This window comes from Lampetra fluviatilis, chromosome 3 (assembly GCF_964198595.1).
Source record: "Lampetra fluviatilis chromosome 3, kcLamFluv1.1, whole genome shotgun sequence".
NCBI lineage: Eukaryota > Metazoa > Chordata > Hyperoartia > Petromyzontiformes > Petromyzontidae > Lampetra > Lampetra fluviatilis.
This window is the reverse complement of record NC_136277.1, coordinates 24,508,973-24,532,479: the sequence shown is the minus strand read 5'-3', so window position 1 is coordinate 24,532,479 and position 23,507 is coordinate 24,508,973. Positions and strand designations below refer to the sequence as shown.

At 43.9% G+C, this 23,507-nt stretch overlaps 2 protein-coding genes across 6 annotated transcripts in view; one reads left to right on the top strand and one right to left on the bottom strand.

The window, feature by feature from the left end:
• Positions 1–610: 610 nt before the first annotated feature.
• PRXL2C (peroxiredoxin like 2C) lies at positions 611–6,653 on the bottom strand. Its single transcript, XM_078879427.1, has 6 exons — positions 6,456–6,653; positions 5,738–5,806; positions 3,500–3,553; positions 2,865–2,970; positions 2,253–2,384; positions 611–806 (listed from the first exon to the last, which is right to left on the bottom strand). Exons 1-6 carry the CDS (start codon positions 6,651–6,653, stop codon positions 679–681), a joined length of 687 nt encoding a protein of 228 aa, XP_078735553.1. The 3' UTR covers positions 611–678.
• A 4,227-nt stretch (positions 6,654–10,880) lies between these two features.
• The window catches only part of LOC144949432 (disabled homolog 1-like), a 36,023-nt gene continuing 23,396 nt past the window's right edge, over positions 10,881–23,507 (top strand). For all 5 annotated transcript variants that reach the window (XM_078879388.1, XM_078879402.1, XM_078879394.1 and 2 more), the window contains exons 1-3: positions 10,881–11,016; positions 12,784–12,872; positions 19,442–19,495. The gene's annotated coding sequence lies outside the window, so the exon portion shown is untranslated. The remainder of the gene's footprint in view (positions 11,017–12,783; positions 12,873–19,441; positions 19,496–23,507) is intronic.

Genomic DNA, 23,507 nt, shown 5'->3' with positions numbered 1-23,507 from the left:
GTTAGAGTTTTCTCAGTGATTGTGCGTGTAATGGTTGTGGTCCATTTTAAGGCCAGTGTGTTCGAATAATTTTCTATGTTACGGATTAGTGTTACGGTCCGTGTCTGGGTCTAGTTTTGCTTTGCTGTGATAGGGTTAGCGCTCATGTTTTAATGTTAGGGTTAGAGTCAGAGTTAGTGTTTGGGTTTGGTTTAACATAAGAGCTGCTGTTAGATTCATGGTGATGGTTAGGGTCAATGCTATCTCTAGCTTTAGGGTGATTGTTAGTATTACTATACTAACAGTACATCATCAGTAAACAAAAATCCATCTCTCCACGCAAACTAACTCAGTCCACCAGCCTATTGGCCTTCCAGACATCATATAAATAAAAACTCTAAAGTTCAGCTGCTTATTTTATGAAAATAATGCACACGAAGTTGGTAAACAATTGTATTTTGCATAAGGCTCATATCACTGCAGTGTTTCTATTGCTTACACTGATATTACACTTACTATTCAAACACTAATACCAACGCTGCTAATATTTCCAAGACACGACGGCCTTGCCCTTGACTCTTTCCATCCTCAACGACTCAAGATCAGCTTTAAGGAATAAGTGTCAGGATTTATAGTAGGTTCAGCGTTCATATTGGGTTAGTATTAGATTCCTGTAGGGTCAGGGGTCAAGGGTCAGGGTCACACGTGTTTGACCATGTGTCCGTGTGTGAAGTCCACGGGGGGGATTCCGGCGACCACGAGGAGGCGGTTGATGGGCGTGTGATCCAGCACAGCCTCGTCGCGGTGGGAGAAGAGCACGCGGCCTCCTGCAACCCGGCACAGCGTTCAGCAGCTTCGTCATGTTCTTGGTTCTTTCGGTAAAGTCACGTAGAAGGAAAATAATAAAATAATACAAATAAAACATAATAAAATAATTATCACGACGTTTCGGCCACAATGCAAGCAGCCGTCTTCAGGTGGAGAACAGGTCTGTCGAGAAGGCTGCTTGCGTTGTGGCCGAAACGTCGTGAGAATTGTATTTTATAATGTTATATTTTTATTATTTTATTATTTTCCTTCTACGTGACTTTACCGAAGGAACCAAGAAGATGAATCCCTGCAGTCACGAAAGCTTTAAATCGAAAAATCTTTGTCATGGTCATCATGGGCATCAGCAGCAGTAGGAGCAATATAATCATCTTCATGAGCAGTAGCAGAAACAGGAGAAACTATCTAAGGTTCGGGTTAATGTTTTGTTTCGTTTTTAGATGAGAGTTGGGTTTATTTTTGGGGTTAATGTGAGGGTTTGTAATAGGGTTAGGGTTAATATTATGGCCTTGTTTGGTTTTTAAAATAGGGTCTAGGGATAATGGTATGATTCGAGAAGGTTTAATGTTAGGATTTTGGATGGATTTAATATTTGGGTTAGTGTTAGGGCTGATGTTGTAGTTAAAGTATCTGGGTTTAGGGTTATTGAGAAGAGTTAAACTGAAATGAAATGGAGCAAATTTCCTGCGCGTGAATTTGTTGCAATCCTCAAATGTTGCACAGCGTCCCATGTAATACACTGTTAATGGTTTGTTTGTTTTATATTGATCCATTGCGGTCAATCACAACCATTGTCTTTAATTATGAACACAGCTACAGGAAAGAACACCTGAGGCTTGACCTCTTTCCACCCTTCTCACCTGGAAGCCAAACCCAAAGGGGCTCGCACACGTAGGGCAGGGGAGCTAGGTAAGGAAAGGCACCTGCTCGGTCTATGGATTTAAACAAACACTGTATATGCTTTTTATGAACTACTGAAATACAGAAGAAAAAAATGATGAGTTAAATTAATTACTTTCACTGAAAAATAATATATAAAAATGAATGAAGCATTTCTATACTGTCATGGTCAATTAACCCACATCCAGCCAATCGCAGTGCTGCTGCGTGTGCAATCGCAAAAGAATGAAATTATTGAGAACAATTTGTAGTCACTCTGAGTTCATACTCTTTGGTTCTTTCGGTAAAGTCACGTAGGTAGAAAAAATAATAGATCACGACGTTTTAATGGATTCACGCAGTCACGAAAGCTTCAAATCAAGATTCACTCTGAGTTGTAGAACATTCAATTGAGCAACGCAGTTGAGAACACTGCAACCATTTTTTTTTAAATTGCATTTGACACCAGTTGTAGTGTGAGTTAGGGTCATTGTTATATAGTTGGGGGTCAAGGTTATGGTTAGTATTGGAGTTTGTGTTACAATTAGGGTGACGGTTCTTCTGACCTGGCCCGAGCACTAAGGCACCTCCCTGTTGTTTCGGGTCCCCCTGGAAATCAAAACTTTCGCTCCACATGGCTCTCCACAGACCTCGAGCCACCCCCCACCACAGCCCGCAGTGGACATGGGGACTTTTATCTGTGTGGAGATATGGGAAGGAGAAGGGAAACATGGATTAAAGAATGATAACATGGGGCGAGGGGAGGGGGGATATAACAGGGAGGAGAAGGAAGACGTGAGGATTGTGGAGACTTGGGAAAGCAAACAAAAAATAGACACATGGAGGAGAAGGGAGCCATAGGGGGAGATAAAGGAAAGAAACAGAGGGAGAAGGGGGAGATATGGAGAGAAGGGAGACACTGAGAAGATAAGGGAAACAGGGAGAAGATAAGGGAGACAGGGAAGAGAAGGGAGGTGTGGGAAAGGAGGGAATATATGACAGTGAAAGACATATAGAGGAGAATGGAGATATGGGGGTGTTATTGGAAGAATATATGGATGATAAGAGAGACCTCGGAGTTGAAAATAGTGACAAGAAAATGAAGGAAGAAACGAAGGGAACAAAGGAAACACATGGGGAGGAGAAGAGAGAACACGGAGGTGTAGGAAGACACTTACAGATCTTGTCAACATCCTCTCCCATCTTGAGTTCAAGTGCCTTGTAAATGTCTCGATCTGGGTCCACAAATAGCTCGTGCCTGTAACCCGTGAGTTCACGGAATCGCTGCTCCATATGAAACACGAAATATCACGCGAGACAAATTTGAGACATGGTCTGGGACAAGAGGTTATCCAATTCCATTGATGCCCCTACACCTCGCCATTGCGTCCCCTCCTCCTGCCAGATCCCACAGCTGTTGCAGAGTCGACACCTGAACTCCATGGTCTGTGCTTCAGGTCGTCCCCTTGTTACAACATGGGTCGACACGTCCTTTAAGGTACGCATTTATGGTATCATTGCCACCAGCCTCTGCTTTTAGATCTTCCCCTTGGTCGGCAGCCTATGGGTGTCATTTTAATACCATCTCAGTAACCTCCACCCTCTATCCTACACACACGTCCAACTCATCACAAACTTCTATCCCTCATTACATTCTCAACATTTACCTGAGATCTCTGTCCAAATGAGATGGGATGATATTTTTCCCAATTACATCTACAACACTTCCCTGGGTTCTGTGTAATATGAGATTGGACGAGAGGTGCATGTTGGATGAGGCGAGGGTTATATCGGATTTGGATTTTTTTTTTACCTTAATATGACGTGGCATAGATTGACCAATAACCACCAACCGTACGTTTGCCTCCTACAAAAAAAAACACGCACATGCACACACGTAAATACACACAGAAATACTTACACAAATGTACACAAACATGTGTGCATATACATGATAAATGTGTATGCGAAGGCATATGGGTGCTTCACCATGAGTGTGCCCGATCACTTCGGAATTTGACACCTGAGCAGGTGTGAGCCTGGCTGGTAATTATATGGGAGACTGTCGAGGAATAGCAGATGTTAAGGCTCGGGTTGTGACGTGGCCAGGAGATGGTATCACAGGAATGAATGTCTGAATCAGTCTATCTGTACCTTTGAGTGCTCTGCCCGTGTATGCTTTGGTTTTGTATGTATGAATGTTGAACTTCTTTCGCGCCCTACGTAGCCAACCAAGCTAATCGGAGGTGTGGGGGAAGGACAAGAAACTAAACACAAAAAGGAGTTCTAAAGAAATGAGCTTTCAATCTAGATCATTTAAACGTACAAAGCTCCAGTGGCTTCCTAATATCGAAAGGAAGAATGTTCCAGACGGCCGCAGAAGCGCATCTTGAAAGCGCGGCGATGCGGTGATCGTCTTCTCTAGACACTCTGATTTCCTCCCTTCGGCCAAAATGCTCATTAACACTTTGACTGTCACACGACCCCCCCAGTGACCGTAGTTGTTGTTGTTGTTATTTGTTGCCCTAGACATTGCTTTTTGGCCGCTGGGGGAGGAGTAAGGGAATAGATGACAAAAGCTCTGGGTAATTATCGTGTTGATTGATTTGGCAAAATCCCGATGCAGGACTCTCGTGAAAAAGAGCCCTTGGATAAATAAAGGGCATTATTATGCATTTAGACACAAACAGTACATGCATGCATGTATATTTGTACATGGGTCCGTCCCTTGACCTCCTGTCAGCGAGCATTCAACATTTCATGTGGCCTCAAAGTGCACCTGGCCTGGCACAGTCGCCATGGTGACGTGACCGTCACTTAGTGGCGAATGGCGAGTATTGGTAAGTGTTTGTATTTATGTGTGTTCCTGTAGGTATGTGTACATTTGTCTTTGTGTATGGTGTGGACCGGTGATGTAGTGGTTCGTGCACTGCGCTATGAAACTCGCCCCCCTGGGTACAAAACCCAGTTAGAGTTAACATCAGTGACAAATACCATCTGAATCTGACCTGGGTTTCCTCTGGGTCAAATCCAGCATGATACAATAACCCAGTATGTTTTTTACTTGCTGCGCTATGGAGACAGTCAGCTGGTGCTGCCTACACAATTCCATAACGCCGGTCTTAAGGTATCAAATTAAACTCAATTATTACATTCGCAAAACACGAACCAAATAATTGATCGTAAGAATGGATTATTTTCAATTTTATTACGGTGTATACAATGGGCGCATATTATGTATGTATTTGTTGTTGTTATGATCACACTTGTTTCCCCGGGTAAGCCTCACTGAGTCTCGTGACTCTTGTTCAGGAAGATTCCTGTCAACTTATCACAACCGGGGGGCGCGGTGGTTGCTATGTATCATCCCCATTGAGTAATTTGGGTGTAAGTTTTAAAATGTGGACGATGACGCCTTCACACAAATACACTGCGAAAGTAGACGGCGCCTATTTTTGTGGTAAATACACCCTAAACACATTTTTATTTTACAACGTAAGGCTCACTGAGCTATATAGCTCTTTTTCAGAAGCGACCTGGTCACAAGTGATAGATTAACGAACTGCCTTATCACGTGCAAATTTATAGCAGCCAAATACTCTAAACGCGTGTTTATTCTAAATATGTAGGGAAAAACCAGAGGACCCGAAGAAAAATCCACTCAACCAAGGGGAGAACATGCAAACTCCACGACCGTCTGCATACCAGGCGAGGTAGTTAACATCTCGCCAACCGCTATATTAATTTAAAAAAAAGGCCACTGGATTCGAACCGTGAGGCTTCGCAACAAGCGGCTACCACGAGATCGCGAGACCACGAGACCGCCCATAATGACCCCTGCATCCACTAGAGGTGCTACATGCACCACAGCGGCAAAGCCAATTGATTCATTGAAATTAATCATCAACCCAAATTGTGATAATCGAATCGTAAAGAAGGTGAATTGTTGCATGTGTACTAATAACACTTGCCCCAACTGACTTTAAGGATACGTAAGTGATCGTAATCGTTGTGTGTACGTATGAGTGCGTGTGTTTTGACAGTGTATCACCTGGAGAAGATTTTCTGGAATTCGACTGAGATCTTGAACATATTCCTGACATGCGTAGCATAAGAAGTGCTGTACACACACACATACATGCACACATTAATCAATATAGACTCACACGTACACACAACAACACCTGTCATTGACGTCGCCACGGCACTTGTGCCAGGCTAGATGCACTTTGAGGCCACGCACACACAGGCACATTCACACATCCATACAAGAATAAAATTGACTTGACTTTACTCCATACGTATACGTACAAACATTCTCACACACTGTGCATTAATACAACGAACCCACCTCCTTGCATAGTGCCTTAACCTATTTTTCATTGACCCAGTTCTTTTCTGACCTCTTTACTATTACACCAGTCACCCCGTTGACCTAGCCAGAAACTCACTTCTTATCCTTGCAATGCTGACCTATTTCCCCACTGATACACTGACTACTTGACCCAGTTGTTGACTCATTGAACCACTGAACCAGCTATTATTGACATACTGGCCGCTTGACCCAATGACACTCCTTCTTGGCTCAGTTGCTGCCTTACCAAACTTCCCACTGATAGTCTGACCCCTTGAATATAAGCTCTTGCCCCACTTATGTACTATTTTGATCCACCGACTTACCTCTCCATCTAGATGTTTACTCTTTACCCCGCTGAATTATTCACTCACCGACCGCCTGGCCCCGGTCGCTGACCGATTGACCCACTGACCCGCACGAGGATGACGATGGTCGTGCCGTGCTGCGGGAAGAGGCTGCTGAAGGTGACGCCCAGGCCCTGGGAGTCGTACACATAGCACTGCATAACCTCCTCCACCTCCAGGGGATTCTCCGGGGTGCAGGGATACAGCGGGGAAGGTTTCGCCTCGCGCTCCATCTCCTGGCAGCGAGGTGGACTTGGTGGCCCCATGTCTCCAAGTTCTGCGCGTCGCTGTCTTTCTGCCTCTGCTTTTAAGCCCCCGTGTGCCTCTGCGTTTTTACTTGGGGTCTAACTGGGTGTGTTGCCTTCCTCCGAGGCCGCAATGTGTCTCTCTGTCTTCCTGTCTCTATGTTGTGTATCTATATGTGTGCCTCAGTGTCTTTACTGGAGTCTAACTGTGTGCGTGTGTCTGTCTTTCCACGTTTTTTTCTGCCTGTCTCCCTGTGTATTTGTGTGTCTCTGTCTGCATGTGTAGTTGTCTTCCTGTGGCTTTCTCCCTAAGTCTGTGTGTCTGTGTTGTTACTTAGGTCTGTTTGTGTGTATCCTGAGTCTCTGTATGTCTCCCAGTGTCTGTATGCCTCTGTGTTTCTGTGTATGTATGTGTAACCTAACGTTTATCACTTTGTGTCTCTTTCTGCTCACGTGTCCTTGTTTCCTTGTCTCTGCGTCTGCCTGTTCCCTTTCCTCGTCTTCTTGTGTGCCTCCGAGTCTCAACCTATCGCCTCCCTGTGTCTCCCTATTGCTCTGTGTCTCCTTGTCTCACTACTTTCCCCCGTGTCTCTCCGTGTCTCTTCGTGTCCCTCTCCGTGTCCCCGTCTCTCTGTGAGCTGCTGGTTGGCGTGATGTGTGTATTTTAGGGTCGCCAAACAGGGTCGGTATCTAAGTAACCTGACACTGACTTGAGGTTACACAATACACGCATATATACTTTTTCCCTTTCGGTCACAGTTCACTCAAGCATAAACTACAGCTCATGTATATAATACATACCGGGGCTGTCCAGTTAGGGTTTTAGGGTTTTACAATGCATATGAGCGTTTGCGTGTATGTAGGTGTATGTGTATAGGTGTGTGCATTTTTAGGTATATATGAGAATGTAGTTGTAGGTATATTGTATGTATGTTTGTAAGTGTTTGTGTGTATAGGTGCGAGTTTGAAGTGGTTAGCGCACTGCGCTACGAACGCGACCACCTGAGTTCGATACCCGCTTACGGCCAATATTGGTGACATCTGAACCGGTTCTGGGCCTCCCCTAGGTCACCTCAGCCATAAATTAGTACCTAGTGCAGTGTGTTAACGTCAGCATTGGGGAGACAAAGACGGCCAGCCGTGGTGTTCGCCACCCACCCCCTCATGTGCTATACAGGGATCTTTGTCTTTATTTTGTGTAGGTATATGTGTGAAGCGGTGGCCTAGTGGTTCTTGCACTGTGCTGTTGGCTTGGCGACCTGCGTTCAATTCCCGGCAACAGATAACAGCAGTGGTGAGTGATATCTTAACCAGTTCTGGGTTTCCATTCACCATTTTAGATTTGAAGCTTTCGTGACTGCAAGGATTCATACTCTTAGTTATTTCGGTAAAGTCACGTAGGTAAAAAATGAAATTAAAATTAATAAAAATAAAAAATCACGACGTTTCGGAGGCAACACAAGCTTCCGTCTTCAGGTGAAACTGTCACAGCAAAATACCTGTATCAAGTGAAGAGAAGTCCCAAGAGGTACGACCTTATATAGTGGTTAAGGGGGGAGGAGCCAGGAAGGGCTGCGGGGGAGGAGGAGTTGTGAAGTGGTCAAGTACTGCTTTTTGTTATGCTGCTGGGTGGGTAAATTAAATACGATAAAGCCGCATTTTGTTATGCTGCTGGAGAATAGTGCCTGTTAGATAAGATGGTCCAAAAATGTGTAGTTAAATCTTTTTTGCATGGTTGATAACATCTTTCCAATGATTACTAAGTTTGTACCCATCATCACGGTTGAAATTATGTCTGTGTTTGTATATCTGAATGGCTTCGTGTACAAACCTTTGATGGTAGGGTTAGTTGCGCATTTTGATGTGACGTCACATTTCCCCCCTCGTCACATCGTCACAAATGTCTGACCCCCCCAGGTGCATGACGTCATTTATGGACGGCCCCTATGCTGGGCAGTTTTATAATTGACCAAGTCACCTTGAGTGTCCCAATATCGTTATATCTCAGTGGCTAAGCAGGGGTGGTCCTGGTTAGTACTGGGAACGGGAGACTGCCTGGAAATTATTGATGTTGCAGAATTGGGCTCCTAGACAGCTGGTAGATGGCATCACAGCAATACATTCCTTAATCCATGTAGAGCGCTGTGTGTGGTCACCCTTCTTTTGGGCCTCCACACTTGGGCAGCATCTTCTCCAATTCACGTCGCTGTGAACGATGGTACGAACACATCTGAATTACTGTACATGTGTAGTGTGTTGTAGGGAGGCACACACATGAGTTGGAGGCAACACGTTTATTTAGTAACTCTCCAACAGGATAACTTAACTAAACGTACACTGGTTCTGCTGCTAATTGATAGCTACACAGTTAACTATGCGAGTTGCGGGTTAACTACACGAATGGGTCAGCCTGCATGCTGCTTGACCCATGATGGGGAATGAAGCCCGAAGAGATGCAGCACCCAGGGTTGATTCCAAAGACGAGCCTCGAATGCTCTCAGGACTGCCCCTTTATGCTCCCACGCGTGGCCCCGCTCCGCCCTCGGTCACGCCCCCCTCGAGACCCTTTCCGAGGGATCTCGGCGGAGCGTCACGTGTCCCTCAAGCCCCCCCGGGCCCCCCTCACTACCACGTCCTGACTTTCCCTTTCTCAGGCTGCCACCAGGACTCTGCCCCCTATGGGCCCGTACGCATACCGTACTCACTCTGGCCCCAGAAAGAGGTTCCAGACGCACAGTAGCACTCTTATGACAGTGCCTGGCGCTACCACCATCGTGACACTCTTGACGTCACTACACATGGATTTTCTCCAGGTGCCCTGGTTTCGGCCCACGTACAATTGGCCAAACATCAAAATTCGGCGTTCCTGAAAAAGCTTTAAGATTTACGTGGCTTTTCTGGATAATTGGATTACATTATTATGTTTCACTATTCAAATAAGCATGGGTTGCAGCACTTCCATATCAGCTGTATGAACAAAGTCCTTAACCTCACCCAATTCCCTGCATTATTAGGAGGAGGGAACATGCCAATCTTCGCTACAAGAGGTGATCAAACACTTGGTTACAAATTTGAACAGCTCAGGGGAGATCTAGGCATTGCTGGTATGAAAGTGGTCCTAGGTGGATGCCTGCTCCTCTGTTGGAAGAATGTCAGGAGAATTGTAGAGATGACAAGTCATAAGTTAGCGGATAGATCAACTCCATGGTAGTTGCTGGTATCGAGTTCATATTGTATTTTCACTACATAGTCCAGTGGATGTTCTTGCTTGTGGATGTACCGGTGAAGGAACAGCGAATGTGTAATTACAAGCACATAAATCTTGTAGCCTCTTGCCATCATAAAGCTGATTTGGCCCATCCATTACAATATACTTTACCCAGGTTTTAACGCAATGTTCCACTTGGGGATTAAAGTCACGTGGCGAAGGAGGTCATCAAAGGAATCTTGACTCATCAGCCCTTGCATTCCGTCCGTCATTCGGTGTTTGCAGTAAAGCAGTTGCCCGTTGTTTATGGAGATTTCCAGAGGGTGGGATTTCAGTCTTCTGGCTCTACTAATTGAAGTGTGGCCAAGGGCACATGGTTTTGTTTTTATTTCATGGTCTAGTGATAATTGAGTTACAGTGGAAGGGCTCGTAGCAGCCCCTTGCACCAAGCCAGGGCTCCCGTTTTTTATACTGTGGTGGATGTGACCTTACCACCTCGGTTGGATCTGCCAGGATAATCAGCCCACTACTGTGCCAGCCTCTCCCCAGATGGCATTTCCCACATTACATTGCAGTGTTACTGTCTTGCACCACAATAACATCAATAATAATGATTTGGATTTATGTGGCGTCTTAATACTACAAGTTTCCCTAGACGCTGTGCAGGAAAACCTATTTACATCAAATAACGTAAAGGAAACATGAAATAGGGCATCGACGAGCCACAGTGATCGAGCACCCATCACAGTAGCATAGCCATAAAATTTGATCAAATTGGATGAAAATAAAGATAGAGATTGGATCAAATATTCCTACCAAAACACAGAGTTGCGAGTTGTTTTGGCAGAACGTACACATACAATTCAATCATATAATTTACACTGCCTTCACAATAACATTCAAATGTGAATTAGCTTTAAAATAATGTTTGTCAGAATGCTTCATTAAAATCCCTTTCAGGGACCCCCTTTGCCTCTAAAGAGACATAGTTGCTCTTTAAAGGGGCTCATTGTACTTTGGGACGGTGATTCATTATTTTGGGTGGTCCCTCTCTCTCTTCCTGTGTGTGTGGGGGTTTTCTGTCAGAATGCGAGGCTGTGCGTTGTGGGAGCAGAGCATCTTGAGCAGCCAGCCCTAGCACACGGCTCTGCCTGGGCCCTGGGACAATTAATGCAGGTGAGTGTGAGTGTGTATTTGTCCAGTATATAAATAGATGAATTCAACACATTATAGGACATTAGTACACGCAAATGCATGCATTTAATAAGCCACACTCTGCAGTGGAGACCTATAAAGTTAAACCTTGTGTAGAGTTTGCATTCTTTCATAGATGCTGCCGAACACCATTGGCCCAGAGAGGCCTATAGGCAGATGAACTGAATTGTTCTTTGATTTTTTTTGGTAGTGGAACAGATGCCTTTATTTTAATTTATTAATCAGCCACAATACGCCAAAGCAGCGCATATTAAATATGTATTCAAAGGCATACGAACACGGGGGAAATTAGCACACGTACGCACACAGAGGATATTCATTAGCATACACAATACTGTCTAGGATATCCATACGTCTACACGTGTGTGTGGTATTTGTACACGTATACAGAGCATATATAAAATACGTCAAAACATATAGGACATTCATACCAACACATTCACATGCAACGTGCAAATGAATACACATATATTCGCACATAGGACATTCCTTATACACAAAGATGGCATGGATCCTTAGAACATTCATGCACTTCCACATAAGTAGGATATTTATACGTTCGTATATAGTGCAGGGTAGTTAGTATATGGTACCGTATTACTGTAGTGCATATGCGTACACGCACCCATAGGATACGCATAGCAGTACTGTAGGATGCATAATTAAATAGACACATTTGGAATGCGCACAGTGATTTTGTTGTGATTCAGAGGCGCGAGGAACCACGGGCAAGCGGGAGGGCAGTAGCCAGGCGGTGAACCGGTGCCAGCAATTGGCCAAGCTCTGCAGCTTTTTATATAGTGCCCTGCTCTATAAAGGTGCGTGTAGCCTATTAACGAGCGTTTGCACAAAAGTTAAACTAAACTATAAACTAGTATTATACCAGGTAAGGCCCACTGAGCTATATAGCTCTATTTCAGAAGCGACCTGGCCACAAATTATAGCTCAACGAAGTGGCTTATCAAGTGGACATTTCTAGCAGCCAAATACTCTAAACGCATGTTGTTTCTAAATGTGGAGGGAAAACCCGAATGACCCGGAGAAAAATGAATGCGATCACGGGGAGAGAGACACGCAAATTCCAAATATGTCGGGGTGAGGATCGAATCCACGACCTCCAAGTACACCAGGCGAGGTAGTCAACATCTCGCCACCGAGGAAACCAGAGCACCTGGATAAACCCCATTCGTGCGAGGCGAGCAACATTTCCCCCCGTACAGATGGAAACAGGTGGAGGATTAATCCGCTTGCCGTACCGCCATCTCCTGGAAAGCCAGGGTACGGCGACCTGGACGCCCAAGGGGAAGGAAGCTTCACTACATGTGTGCGATCCACCAACGCTCGCCTCTATGGTGTTGGATTACAGGCGTGCATAATAGCCATCGCCACCCCGGAATAGGATATTCGTACACACGCGCATAGGTTGTTCATATCCATGCACATGTGGAATATCTATACACATACCCACATACAAGCCACGTAAAATTACATTTGTGGCATCGCCTTCAAAATAGCATGTGAAAATAAGTCATGAATTCCAAGATGATGATGATGTTGGCCAAATGTACAATTTAAATTCCTTTCAGGAACCCCCCCCCACCCTCTGCCTCTAAAGGCATATAGTGGACATTTTAAAGGGGCTTGCAATACGTTGGGAGGGTGGTTCATTAATTTTTTTGGGGTCTCTCCCTCTCTCTCTGCCTGTGTCTGTGTGGGGTTTTCTGTCAGAATGCGAGCCTGCTCATTGCGGAAGGTGAGCGACTGAACAGCTAGCCCTGTCACACGCCTTACCTGGGCCCTGGGATATTTTTTTACAGGTGAGTGTCAGTGCATGTAAACAGTGTATGATGCACGTTTGTGAGTGACATTTTAACACAGGTGAGTGTATGTATATGCATATACTCTGTAGGTGTATGTATACAACTTGTGTATGTATAACTGTGTGTATGCATTCAGTATATGGTGTACCTATGTGAGTGAAATTTAATACAGGTTAGTTTGTGTATATGTATATATGTGTGTCTACGCAGTGTATGTGTGAAATGTAATGCAGGTGAGTATGTGTATTTACACGTATGATGTGTGTGTGGGTCTATCATCTATGTGTGTGAATGACATTTAATATAGGTGAGTGTGCATGTGTATACCATGTGAGTGCATTGGTGTATCATACATGTGTGCGAGTGACGTGTGTGTACATATGTGTGTGCATGTGTGTATGTCTCTCTCTATGTATATGTGTGTGTATATGTGTGTGTGTCTTCCCTGCTCACAACTGCAGACGTGAGCGCAATAAGGATTGGGTCTTTGGCTTTTATGGGTTGAGCAGGGAAACTGTGTGCGTGCAGAGGCCCATAGATCGAGTCTGTGTGCGTGTGTCACAGTGCATCAAGCGCTGCACTACTATCCCCGTAACCTTGGTTCACGTCCCCGTCTTGAATAAAATCAGTGGCAAAGTCACGTGCGAACATGTCATGGGTCTCCCCCTAGGTCGACTCAGCCATACACAAGCACCTGGTTTTGTGTTTGAATATTGGTACTGGGGAGACAAATGCGGTCAGGCGTGATGATGGCTACAAGTCCCCAGTCTTATTTGGATGAACATACATATCGGGCAATACATGTTATACACCCTACAGGGGTGTCATTGTGTGTGTGTGTGTATTATATTAGCATAGGTTATCGTACAGGGAGAATGGCTGCCACATGGTAATATGGAATTTCCACTACTAGCTTAGGTTCACCAATGGAAACAAGCACTCTCCCCATCGCTCATATGATCATCGAAACCCTGACTAAATATGAAATGTGTAGGGATATTGGTTTTGTCGAGTTCATAAACGAATGTATATCGTACGATGTAAGGTTCAAAATAATCTAATCCGATTGTCCGTTTTGCAAAACACCATTGTCTTGATTATCTATTGTCACTAATATTTTTTAAAGTATTTCATTTCCTGACAAAATATTTCTGGAATAACAAACAATAATTATTGTTCTACATAAATAGAAATTACCCATTGAATTAGTGCTTTGCTATTTTTTTACCAGAGTAATTGGCTGTATGATGGTTACATAACGTCAGCAGTTCGTTGTTCGTTTAATTTTTTTTGCAGTGTCACTGGCAGCATGTGAGTTAAAAACAATACAGATTATAAGTTGCAATGATCAGAAGAGTTATGGCAGATGTATGCTTAGTGAACTGCAGTTGAATAACTTTTAAGTAATCATTAGTTGCACTGGAGGTGCAACAAAGTGCAAAAGCAATAAAATAAAAATACGAACTCAAACTAAAAAATACGAACTAAGACTTAAGAGAAACTGGTTAAACGACGACCAACATGATAATGGAATATCGTAACGTGAAAGATAACGTATGTATCTTGAACTTCTACGTAGCCAACCGTGCTAATCGTCTTGGCATATAGTTTGCCCGAGCATACTTAAACGAACATGCCTCATTCATTCATGTCCCCTTTATTCATGACCAGGCAAAATAGCCCATTGAGACCGATAGGTCGCTCTCCAAGGCAGAGCAACGTTTAATCACGAGTCGCAAATGCAGAAAAAACCCAGCACCATTAAATATTGGGCAACACAACTTTAGAATCGCTATGCATTCGTAAATCTTCACGACAAAAGACCACAATTTAGTATTTCTTTCTAAAGCTTTCTAACCAAGGATAAACGATTAGCACTGTTAAGCTCTGTCTATGTAAAATTTGGATTGGGGGGTATGATCACTCTTATAACGATGCTCCAATAAGAATTCAACTTTAGTATTCAGTTGTATTGCTATGAAGCACTTACCCTAGATACATTTATCAAACGGTTGCCCAAAACATGCACCTGATAATCAGCACTGAAAAGATTCGCCTTGGTTCTTGCGCCATTGTATTTTGCTTATGGCAATATGTTCAGGAGCTACACGTCAATGACGAGGTCTGATGGCCACGAGAGGGCTTCAGGAATTAAAGTTCGTGTAATTTCTTGCGCCATAACGGCCGAAGATGTCAGCTGTCATGCGTCACTACCTGTGCCGTCATCTCGCGACGTCACGCGTCATTCTCTGTGTGACCTCGATAAGCAGCTTGAAACGTAACGTTATTATTGCTCATTGAATAATTCTGAGGACAGAGGCATGTTGGAAAGCTTTACAGAATCCATGCATATGCATGCGTTTTCTTGTTTTATTTTATTCCTACTTTTTTAAACATTTGCAACCATGCTGACCAAACTATGAATCTCAATGCAGAGTAAAACCTGCATGAGATGATCAGGCATGTAACGGCAGTGCAGACGAAAACATTTTCACGTGTGCAGAGCATCACGTATGAAATTAAACTGTCATATTTAGCGTTACATTTATCTATATTTTATTTTTAAACACAAGGGTCTGTACTGTGGGCTTGGCAAACGCAGAGGTAGTAAATTTTCTGACATTTACACCCATGCAATTTCCTCCTTATCATCAACAGTCCAGTTATAAACCTACAACCATCGTCGAAAGCCCATTGACATTCAACGATAACAAATTATCCACCAAAATAGAGTGTGTTCGAAAAAAAAGTGTGTTCAATGGAAAATATTTTTTTTCAAATGTTTACTTGATATGTATTTATAATCAACAATGATAGAGATGGAGTTATCATATCGCATCAGGAGCGGTGTGCGATCACAGGTTTATTGTTGGGTCAAGAGTAATATTTTCAATAATTTCGACCTCGTTCGCATAAATTGCACAGCGTAAACCAACGACTCCTCAGCCATTTAATGACTCCTCAAGCAATTTATAGGGTTGTTACGGGTCGAGGAGGAATTTTTTATGCAAACATAAAAATGAGGTTTGCGAAACGACTACCGGTTAAACAGAAACCGTTTCCAGAATTGGTTACCGGTTGCAAAAGTCAGGAAGCGGTCATTGGCTTCCGGTGAAATTTTAACAACGAGTGCACTGATTTGGCGCCTGCGAACGTTCAAAAATGTCACGACGGTCCACTTTGCCCGCGTTCCTTGGTAGAGAAGGTCAAGGGTGCAGCCCCGCAATGGCTTTGCTCAACGCCACTGCTGGTGGAAGGAGCCTCCATTTCTTCGAGCGGATTCCAGATGCGTATTTGAGCTCCTCCTCTTCCACGCTGACCAGATCCCCCATCGCACACGACACGGCCGATCGTGGACAATCCGTGGTTTTATCCATTTACACAGCTGGGGGGGGGGTCATAGACGGGGGTGGGGGCATTTAAACAAAATTGTCTCATTGTTGCAACTGTCACGCCTGCAGATCAAATCGAACTGGCGACCTTTTGGATTTTATGACCACTGTCCTAACCATACCACTGTGGCAGCTCCCTCCGTTTCTCATTTAAAATGGTAAAAAAAACGTGACACGTATTGCGTGACATTTCTATGTGTGTGTGTCATTCCCGTAACCTGTTTTTAGCGGGTAAAACTAACGACTTTAACAACCCTAATATTTTCGCGCCCACGTGCCTATACCCTACCTACTGTACAGCGCACGCACACACCAATATAAACAAATACGCAAAGACAAAGATCCCCCATTTATCCTTATGGACCGTTAGGCAGCCACACACACACATACCTATAAATCTATACAAAAACACACGCATGCACTTACATACTCGCACACACACACACACGTGCCACCTCTAAATACACAGCAACGCACACATGTATGCAGTACTTGTGTGCACGATCACACACACACAAATGTATGCACGCAATAATTACCTGTAAAGGGCATGCAATATAAGCATGTACAAGATAGAGCGCATGTACATATGCGTATACACACATGCACATGATGCACACACACACACACATCGATACCGTATACATATATGTGCACACACACAGACACACATTTACAAGCACGTACAAATGCATATCAGCCATGGCCCATGCACACAATCGTTGGCATGATCACTCAAGTGAACATAATAGGAAAATGATATATTATGGCTCTTATAGAGCTCGCGTGTGTACGGGTATATGTCTGTGTGCGGGTGTAGTGTGTAGTATGTGAGTGAATACGTGTGTTTATATGTGGGGAGCGATAGTGCAGCGGTTAGCGCGCTGCGCTATGAACCCGGCGACACGAGTTCGATTCCCATTCACGGCCAACACCAGTGGCGATTTTCTGAACCGGTCCCGGGCCTCCCCTAGGTTGACTCAGCCTCAAATGAGTACCTGGTGCGGTGTGTAAACATTGCCACTAGGGAGACAAAGGCGGTCGGGCGTGGTGCTGGCCACCCACCCCCTCGTGTACCGTTCCAGCCTTCATAGGTGCTCGCTAACAGCACTTGCCCCAACAGTCTGTTAAAGGCTATACGGGGGTTCTTTGTTTTTGTTATATATATATGTGTGTGTAATTGTGGTGTTTTGCCTGTACTGGGTGTGTGTATAGGTGTGTGTGCTGTGTATAATGTGCGTGTGTTTATTCACGTGGTGTATAAAAACCTAGCCAACTATAACAATGTCAGCAATGCATCTGTATTTGTCACACTTACACATACAAATGCATACACCATGCATGTACTATTATACAGACAAAACAACAACCGACATTCACCACTAATTGGTGGCGATGTCACCACGGTGCCGGTGCCAGGCTAGGTGCACGTTAAGCCCATGTAAAGTGGCAAAGGCGTTGCTGGCAGGAGGTCACCGGCCCACGATAGCTATATCAGACAGCGTGAATTTGATGCATTTGATGCAGCCTGACACAGGTATAATGGATGTCCTGCCACTCAGGAGGTTGACATTTGTCAATAGACATGACTCGGAAAGGTGCTAGGAGGAGACGTGACCGGGTGACTCGGAGTTCAGAGCACGAATGAGTTGGCACGGCAGAGATCCTGGGTTCGAATCTGGGCAGCCACCCGTAATTAGATTGGATTCTCGAGTGTAATGAATTGACGGTCTCAGCACGGTCACCAGTGACTGGATAAAAAAAAAGCTGTCACATTAAATTAGATTTTTCACTTAATTTGGCTGCATTCCAACCCTGTAGGATCAATTAAATTAAATGTTGGTGTGACTGCCATACTACTACAAACATCTCTATCGCAGGGCATGTGGCAAAGGGCAGTTGTCCATCCATAGTTTGAATCAGAGATCATTCGAAGGGATCTATGAATTATTTGGGAATTTCTGCTTCTGCAAACTGTTTTCTGAGGTGATGCACTGGTCTGTGAAAAATCCAAATGAACATTTCTTCATCTCACGACTTAACGCTGACAGCACAATTGGAATAGAATCCAGGAAATACATTTTTTTTAATTTAAAATCCTCATCATCATCTTTCCGCTTGAGTGGATAAAATGATTTGCGCTGCTTTGTGGGAAGTTGAAAGTAGCCGTCCATCCTATAGATAAACTGGCCCCCACCATGGGAATATGGAATTTTTCAGGTTTTTTTTAAGGTGTCAAGAAGATATTGCTTTTCCATATGATTGCCTCGAAGACTGTGCGCACATGTGGGCTTCAGTTAATTTAGCACAAGGTCATAATTCTGTTACCTAGAATTCCACATAGTTGGCAAAACTGGCGATAAAAGAGCCGGTGCGGGTTTGAGAGAAGGAGATTATGCTCCAGAAAAACAAACTAAGCATATTTGACTGAGAACCCTGCATTCATAAATGAGGTGGTCACAGTTTGATAAGACTGAACTCTCTTAAAGGTTCCTCAAGAATATATTTTCAGTCATAGTGCCATTTCTCCTTAACTGTTTCCTCAACCACCACAAAATAAAATTATCTTTATTATCTTCATTTCTACCGGAGTGGATAACATGATTTGCACGACTCTCTAGGAACTCTAAAGTGGTTGTCAATCTTATAAACAAACTAGCCCCCATCAGGAGAATGTGGAATTTCACCTGCCAAGCTCAGGTCCACCAATGGAGTTGAGTGCTGCTTCTTGCTTTTTAAGGTCAAGGGGCACTGAAATGTTTGACTTGATCATGATTATACTTATAATTTTACCTCAGTCAAGAATGTAACCGAGCCATAAGCTTATTCGGTGCTCTTGCAAGAGAGCTGTGGGCGATGTACACACGAAAAAGCCCATTCCAGACCACACCCGTGTCTCCAGAAATGTCCCCCCTGTGTCTATTATCTGAATGGTACAGCCCAAAGGCCTCATGTGATACTGGGCCATTCAGAGCAGCCTTTGACCTCACATCAGCCGGGTGGACTTTGACCCCCCCAGGGCTCACCATCTGGGCGATTTGTAATTTTACAGCGTTCGCCTCTGATCACTGACACAAGCGCACGGGGTTTTCATTATCTAACACAACGATATATTTTTTTCATACATGAGGGACATTATACATTTTTTTTTCTTTTCATTTTCCAATTGTTCAGACTCATCACGGCAATTTACACTGAGTCAAGCTTCAAGCTGTGCATCGGAAACTGGTAAGGATCCATTTTATGCTCCATGTAATTTTTTCTTACGTATAAAAAAAAAACGCCGTGCTCGCACACGCCTCGGATTCATCGCTTTGAAGGGAAGGGTGAGTAGATCATGTGGCTTCGGGCTGAGAGGTGCCAAGTAGATGACAGTACAGCTAGTGGGTTTGTGACCTCATGTGTTTGGATCTTTGAGTGTTATCCCCTTGTATATGTGCGTTTTTCCTCGGTTTCTCTGGTTTGCTCACAACACTCAAAATGGAATTGGCCAAATATTCAAATTCATAGCCCTCCTGAAAGAGCCTTAAGATGTATGTAGCTTTCCTGGATAAATTAATGGAATTATTTGTTATGTTGTTTCACGATCCAAATAAGCGTGGGATGCTGCCCATCTTTGTTGGTGGGCTTGAGCGTCTTCATCACTCACTCTGTTCAATCCACTGCTGGATGAAGGTTCCCCCCCCTCCCTCCTCCGTGGTTCGTTGATGGCAAAATCTATCTCACTCCTGCACATGCACTAATCTCATCGCTCCATCTCTGCGGTGGGTCATCCTCTCGGGAACGATTCTTCATCCGGTTGCTGTTGCATACCTTCTCATCAATCAGCCGTCAACCCTCCAGGCGACGTGTCCTACCCGAGTCCCCAGTTGGTATGTTAGCATTTGGTCTCTGATCCATGTGTTGGTTTTTTTCTGTCTCTCAGTATACATCTCAACATGTGTCTCTCTGTTTTTTGTCAATACTTTTTCAGCTTTTGTTACATTTTCTTAGTCATAGCAGGTATGTCATAGAAGTTCATCTGTACTGATTGAAAATTGTATTATTCAAACACAATAGTATGTTACCAATCATTATTAAATAAATACCAAATCCAATAGCACCCCAACCCGCTCTCCAGTCCGCCTTCAACAACTGCCCTATATATACACACTACTAGTAAACCCTTAATATTCACGGGTTTTATAATTGCGGTTTTGCGACAAATTAAAATTTGCGGGGTTGTATTTTATATATTCTCGGCCATAGCTCTGTACTAACCCGACAAGAAGCAGTGAGGTGTGGGAGCGATGTAGACACGGTGAGAGCGTGAAAGTTGCTCCCACGCGACACCGCTCTCCCTCTCGGTCTGCCTTTGTCTGCCACACCATTTACACGCCATTGCTTTCATTTACAATTCTGTGGGAATAACGTACGGTGTAATATTTATTTATCTTTGTATTCATTCATATTAAATAGGTAATATTTGTTTATGCCCCCTGAACCTATTTTACTCATAAGCTTTGAGTATTAATATTCGCGGATGTAATATTTGCGCCTTTCTCCAGGATCGTATCCCCCGCGAATATTAAGGAATTACTCTGTATTCTGTTGTGCTTTGCAGTTGTGTCCCTCCGAAAGTTATTCTATTTGACTTTTCTGCCTTCTTTGTTCATCATATTCCGAATTAAATTTCCGTCGGTTCTTATAAGGGATAGATATTTGACTTAGTATCATCAGTCTGTTGTCTCTCTATCCAGATGATCATGGCATGCTGCTCATGTCCGTTTGTGGCCCTGGAAATTTCTCATTACTATGGCGGGGGCGAGGCAATCCATACACCCAATGGCAACTGTTGACTTTCCACAAATTGTCGTTAATCATTTTATCAGCCTCGGAGGATTGATGATGATGATGATGCAGGTACTGCAGCTGTTTGATGAGCATCATGTCAGGAGAGGTGACTCCCGACTGGGAACTTAATTTACGACTTTTACGATAGAGAGTCGAGTGCTTTGACCACCCAGCCAGATTTTATCATGCAATGACACAGACACACGCTGACATATCGAAACACACATTCAAGCATATGTATGTGAACAGATTCAGACGTGGCTTTAAATTAATATGAAAAAGAAACAGAAGGTGCCTGCCTTTGGCTTAAAAAGTTGGGTTTTTTTCCACAACATGTTTTCCCTGCCAATCTGTCGTACACACAGCCTATGGGGTTTGTCATCAGGGGATATTATGTTCCTAATCAGTATACCGACTGCCATTTTAAACTTACTAGCGACCAATCGCAGGGAGTCATAAGTGTCACATGATTGAACATACGGTCTAGTCATACGATTTTGGGTGAGCAATCGGATAGAGTCCATGATATTGCCTATCTGGCCCCACAGTGCTGATGTTTTACACAATGCACCACTAAATCAGGTCAAGCGTCTCATAAATCACACAACTTCTGTGTATTCACCACATTCTTAATCCCTCCCTTCTCACCTCGCCGCCCCCTGTCAAAACAGACACCGCTCTCTGCGGCGTCGAGGCCCTTACACAGCCTCTTCTGCATAAGGGCCTCGGGGTGGGTGGCCAGCATCACGCCCGACCGCCTTTGTCTCCCCAGTGCTGATGTTTTACACACCGCACCAGGTACTCATTTGAGGCTGAGTCGTTCTAGGGGATGCCCAGGATCGGCTCAGATGATCGTAATTTTGGTGTTGACCATGAGCGGGAATCGAATTTGGGTCACCGGGTTCATAGCGCAGAGCGCTAACTGCTACACTACCACTCCCTAACCCACATATGCACACGTACATGCATATGAACCCACATACAGACACACATATGCATCGCCTGTCACCAAATATTGTTAATCGGCTTACAGAATTATTTAGGATAAAACTAAATGTAATGCTTTTAGTCATTTGATGCCACTCACTCGCTGCTCAGCCACTGAACTCGCCACCATGGGGCTCCAAGGTGGCGAGATGTTAACTACCTCGCCTGGTATACAGGGGGTCGTGGGTTTGACCCTGAGGCCTGTTTTTTTGGAGTTGGCATGTTTTCCCCGTGATTGTGTGGATTTTTCTCCGGGTCTTCCGGTTTTCCCCTCCACATTTAGAAACATGCGTTTAGAGTATTTGGCTGCCATACATCTCCACGTGATAAGCCACTTCGTTGAGATATCATTTGTGGCCAAGTCGCTTCTGAAAAATAGCTATATAGCTCTGTGGGCCTGACGTGGTAAAATAAAAATAGTTTTTAGTTTAGTTTTTATATTCCTGTTTCTGTGGTACACTTTCACAGTCCCGCATGACTTTATTGAGATGTTTAAATGTTGCATTTATGACCAGCACTACTTTGTGTAAAGTCAACAGTCTAGGTCATCATTTGGTATGGCTGGCCCTCGGCAAGGCGATGTGGATATTTCTTGCTGATTTGGGGCTGTGGAGAAAGTTGAGCACCACTCCACACATATTTAATCAGGGATGAATTTTGATTCTTGATTTTGAGGGTTCATTGTTAATGTCTGAAGCTCATAGACTATGGTTCCCTTCGGTGTCAGTGTCAATTACTAATGCCCATAAAACCAAACCAATGTCTTTCTTTAGCTTCAGTCATTGGCTAAGGATCATAAAGCTAAACGAATGCTCTTTAGGGTTTAGTACTAATGCCTGAGGCTCATAAAGCCAAACAAAGGCTCTTTTAAGTTTCATGAGTAAAAAAACACTCACAGGAACGTATAAAAAAGCACTCACCCCTTATGCAAAACTATTTAGTAGTTCCTGAATATTTGCATTCTCGTCCTCGTGTTTTAGGTTACCATCAAAATTAATTTGAGAAAATGTGATCGACTGACAGGCAGCAGTGAGACAGAGAGACAACCGGTTTCATGCTTCTTTGGACTCAATGGTAAAATATAGTCACCAATGCTCACTGCTGCAGTCTGCTTCTGGGAAACATATATGTACAGTAAGTATATCTCTCTATGTCTCACTCCTGCCTGTCAGCTGGTCACATTTGCACACACTTATTTAAATGGTGAACGAAGACAAGTCGACCACAGTACAGTTCTTTAGGAACTGCTGATGGTGTTAGGATAATGCACACAGGGCTGAGTGCTTTGTGTACACTTTTACGTGTGCTTTTTAAATGTATGGTTTTCCAGGCTACGCTACTTCCTGTTATTATGGGTTTTCTCTTCATTTCAGATTTTATTATTGGTCAGTGGGTCATTGAGCCAGTTTAATGATCACCT

Coding starts and splice junctions, on each gene's coding strand:
- PRXL2C (XM_078879427.1), bottom strand. CDS start 6,653: ATGGGGCCACCAAGTCCACCTCGCTGCCAGGAGATGGAGCGCGAGGCG. Junction 5,807..6,455: donor CCATCGTCATCCTCGTGCGG/GTCAGTGGGTCA, acceptor GTGTGTGTACAG/CACTTCTTATGCTACGCATG. Junction 2,385..2,864: donor AGAGGATGTTGACAAGATCT/GTAAGTGTCTTC, acceptor ATCTCCACACAG/ATAAAAGTCCCCATGTCCAC.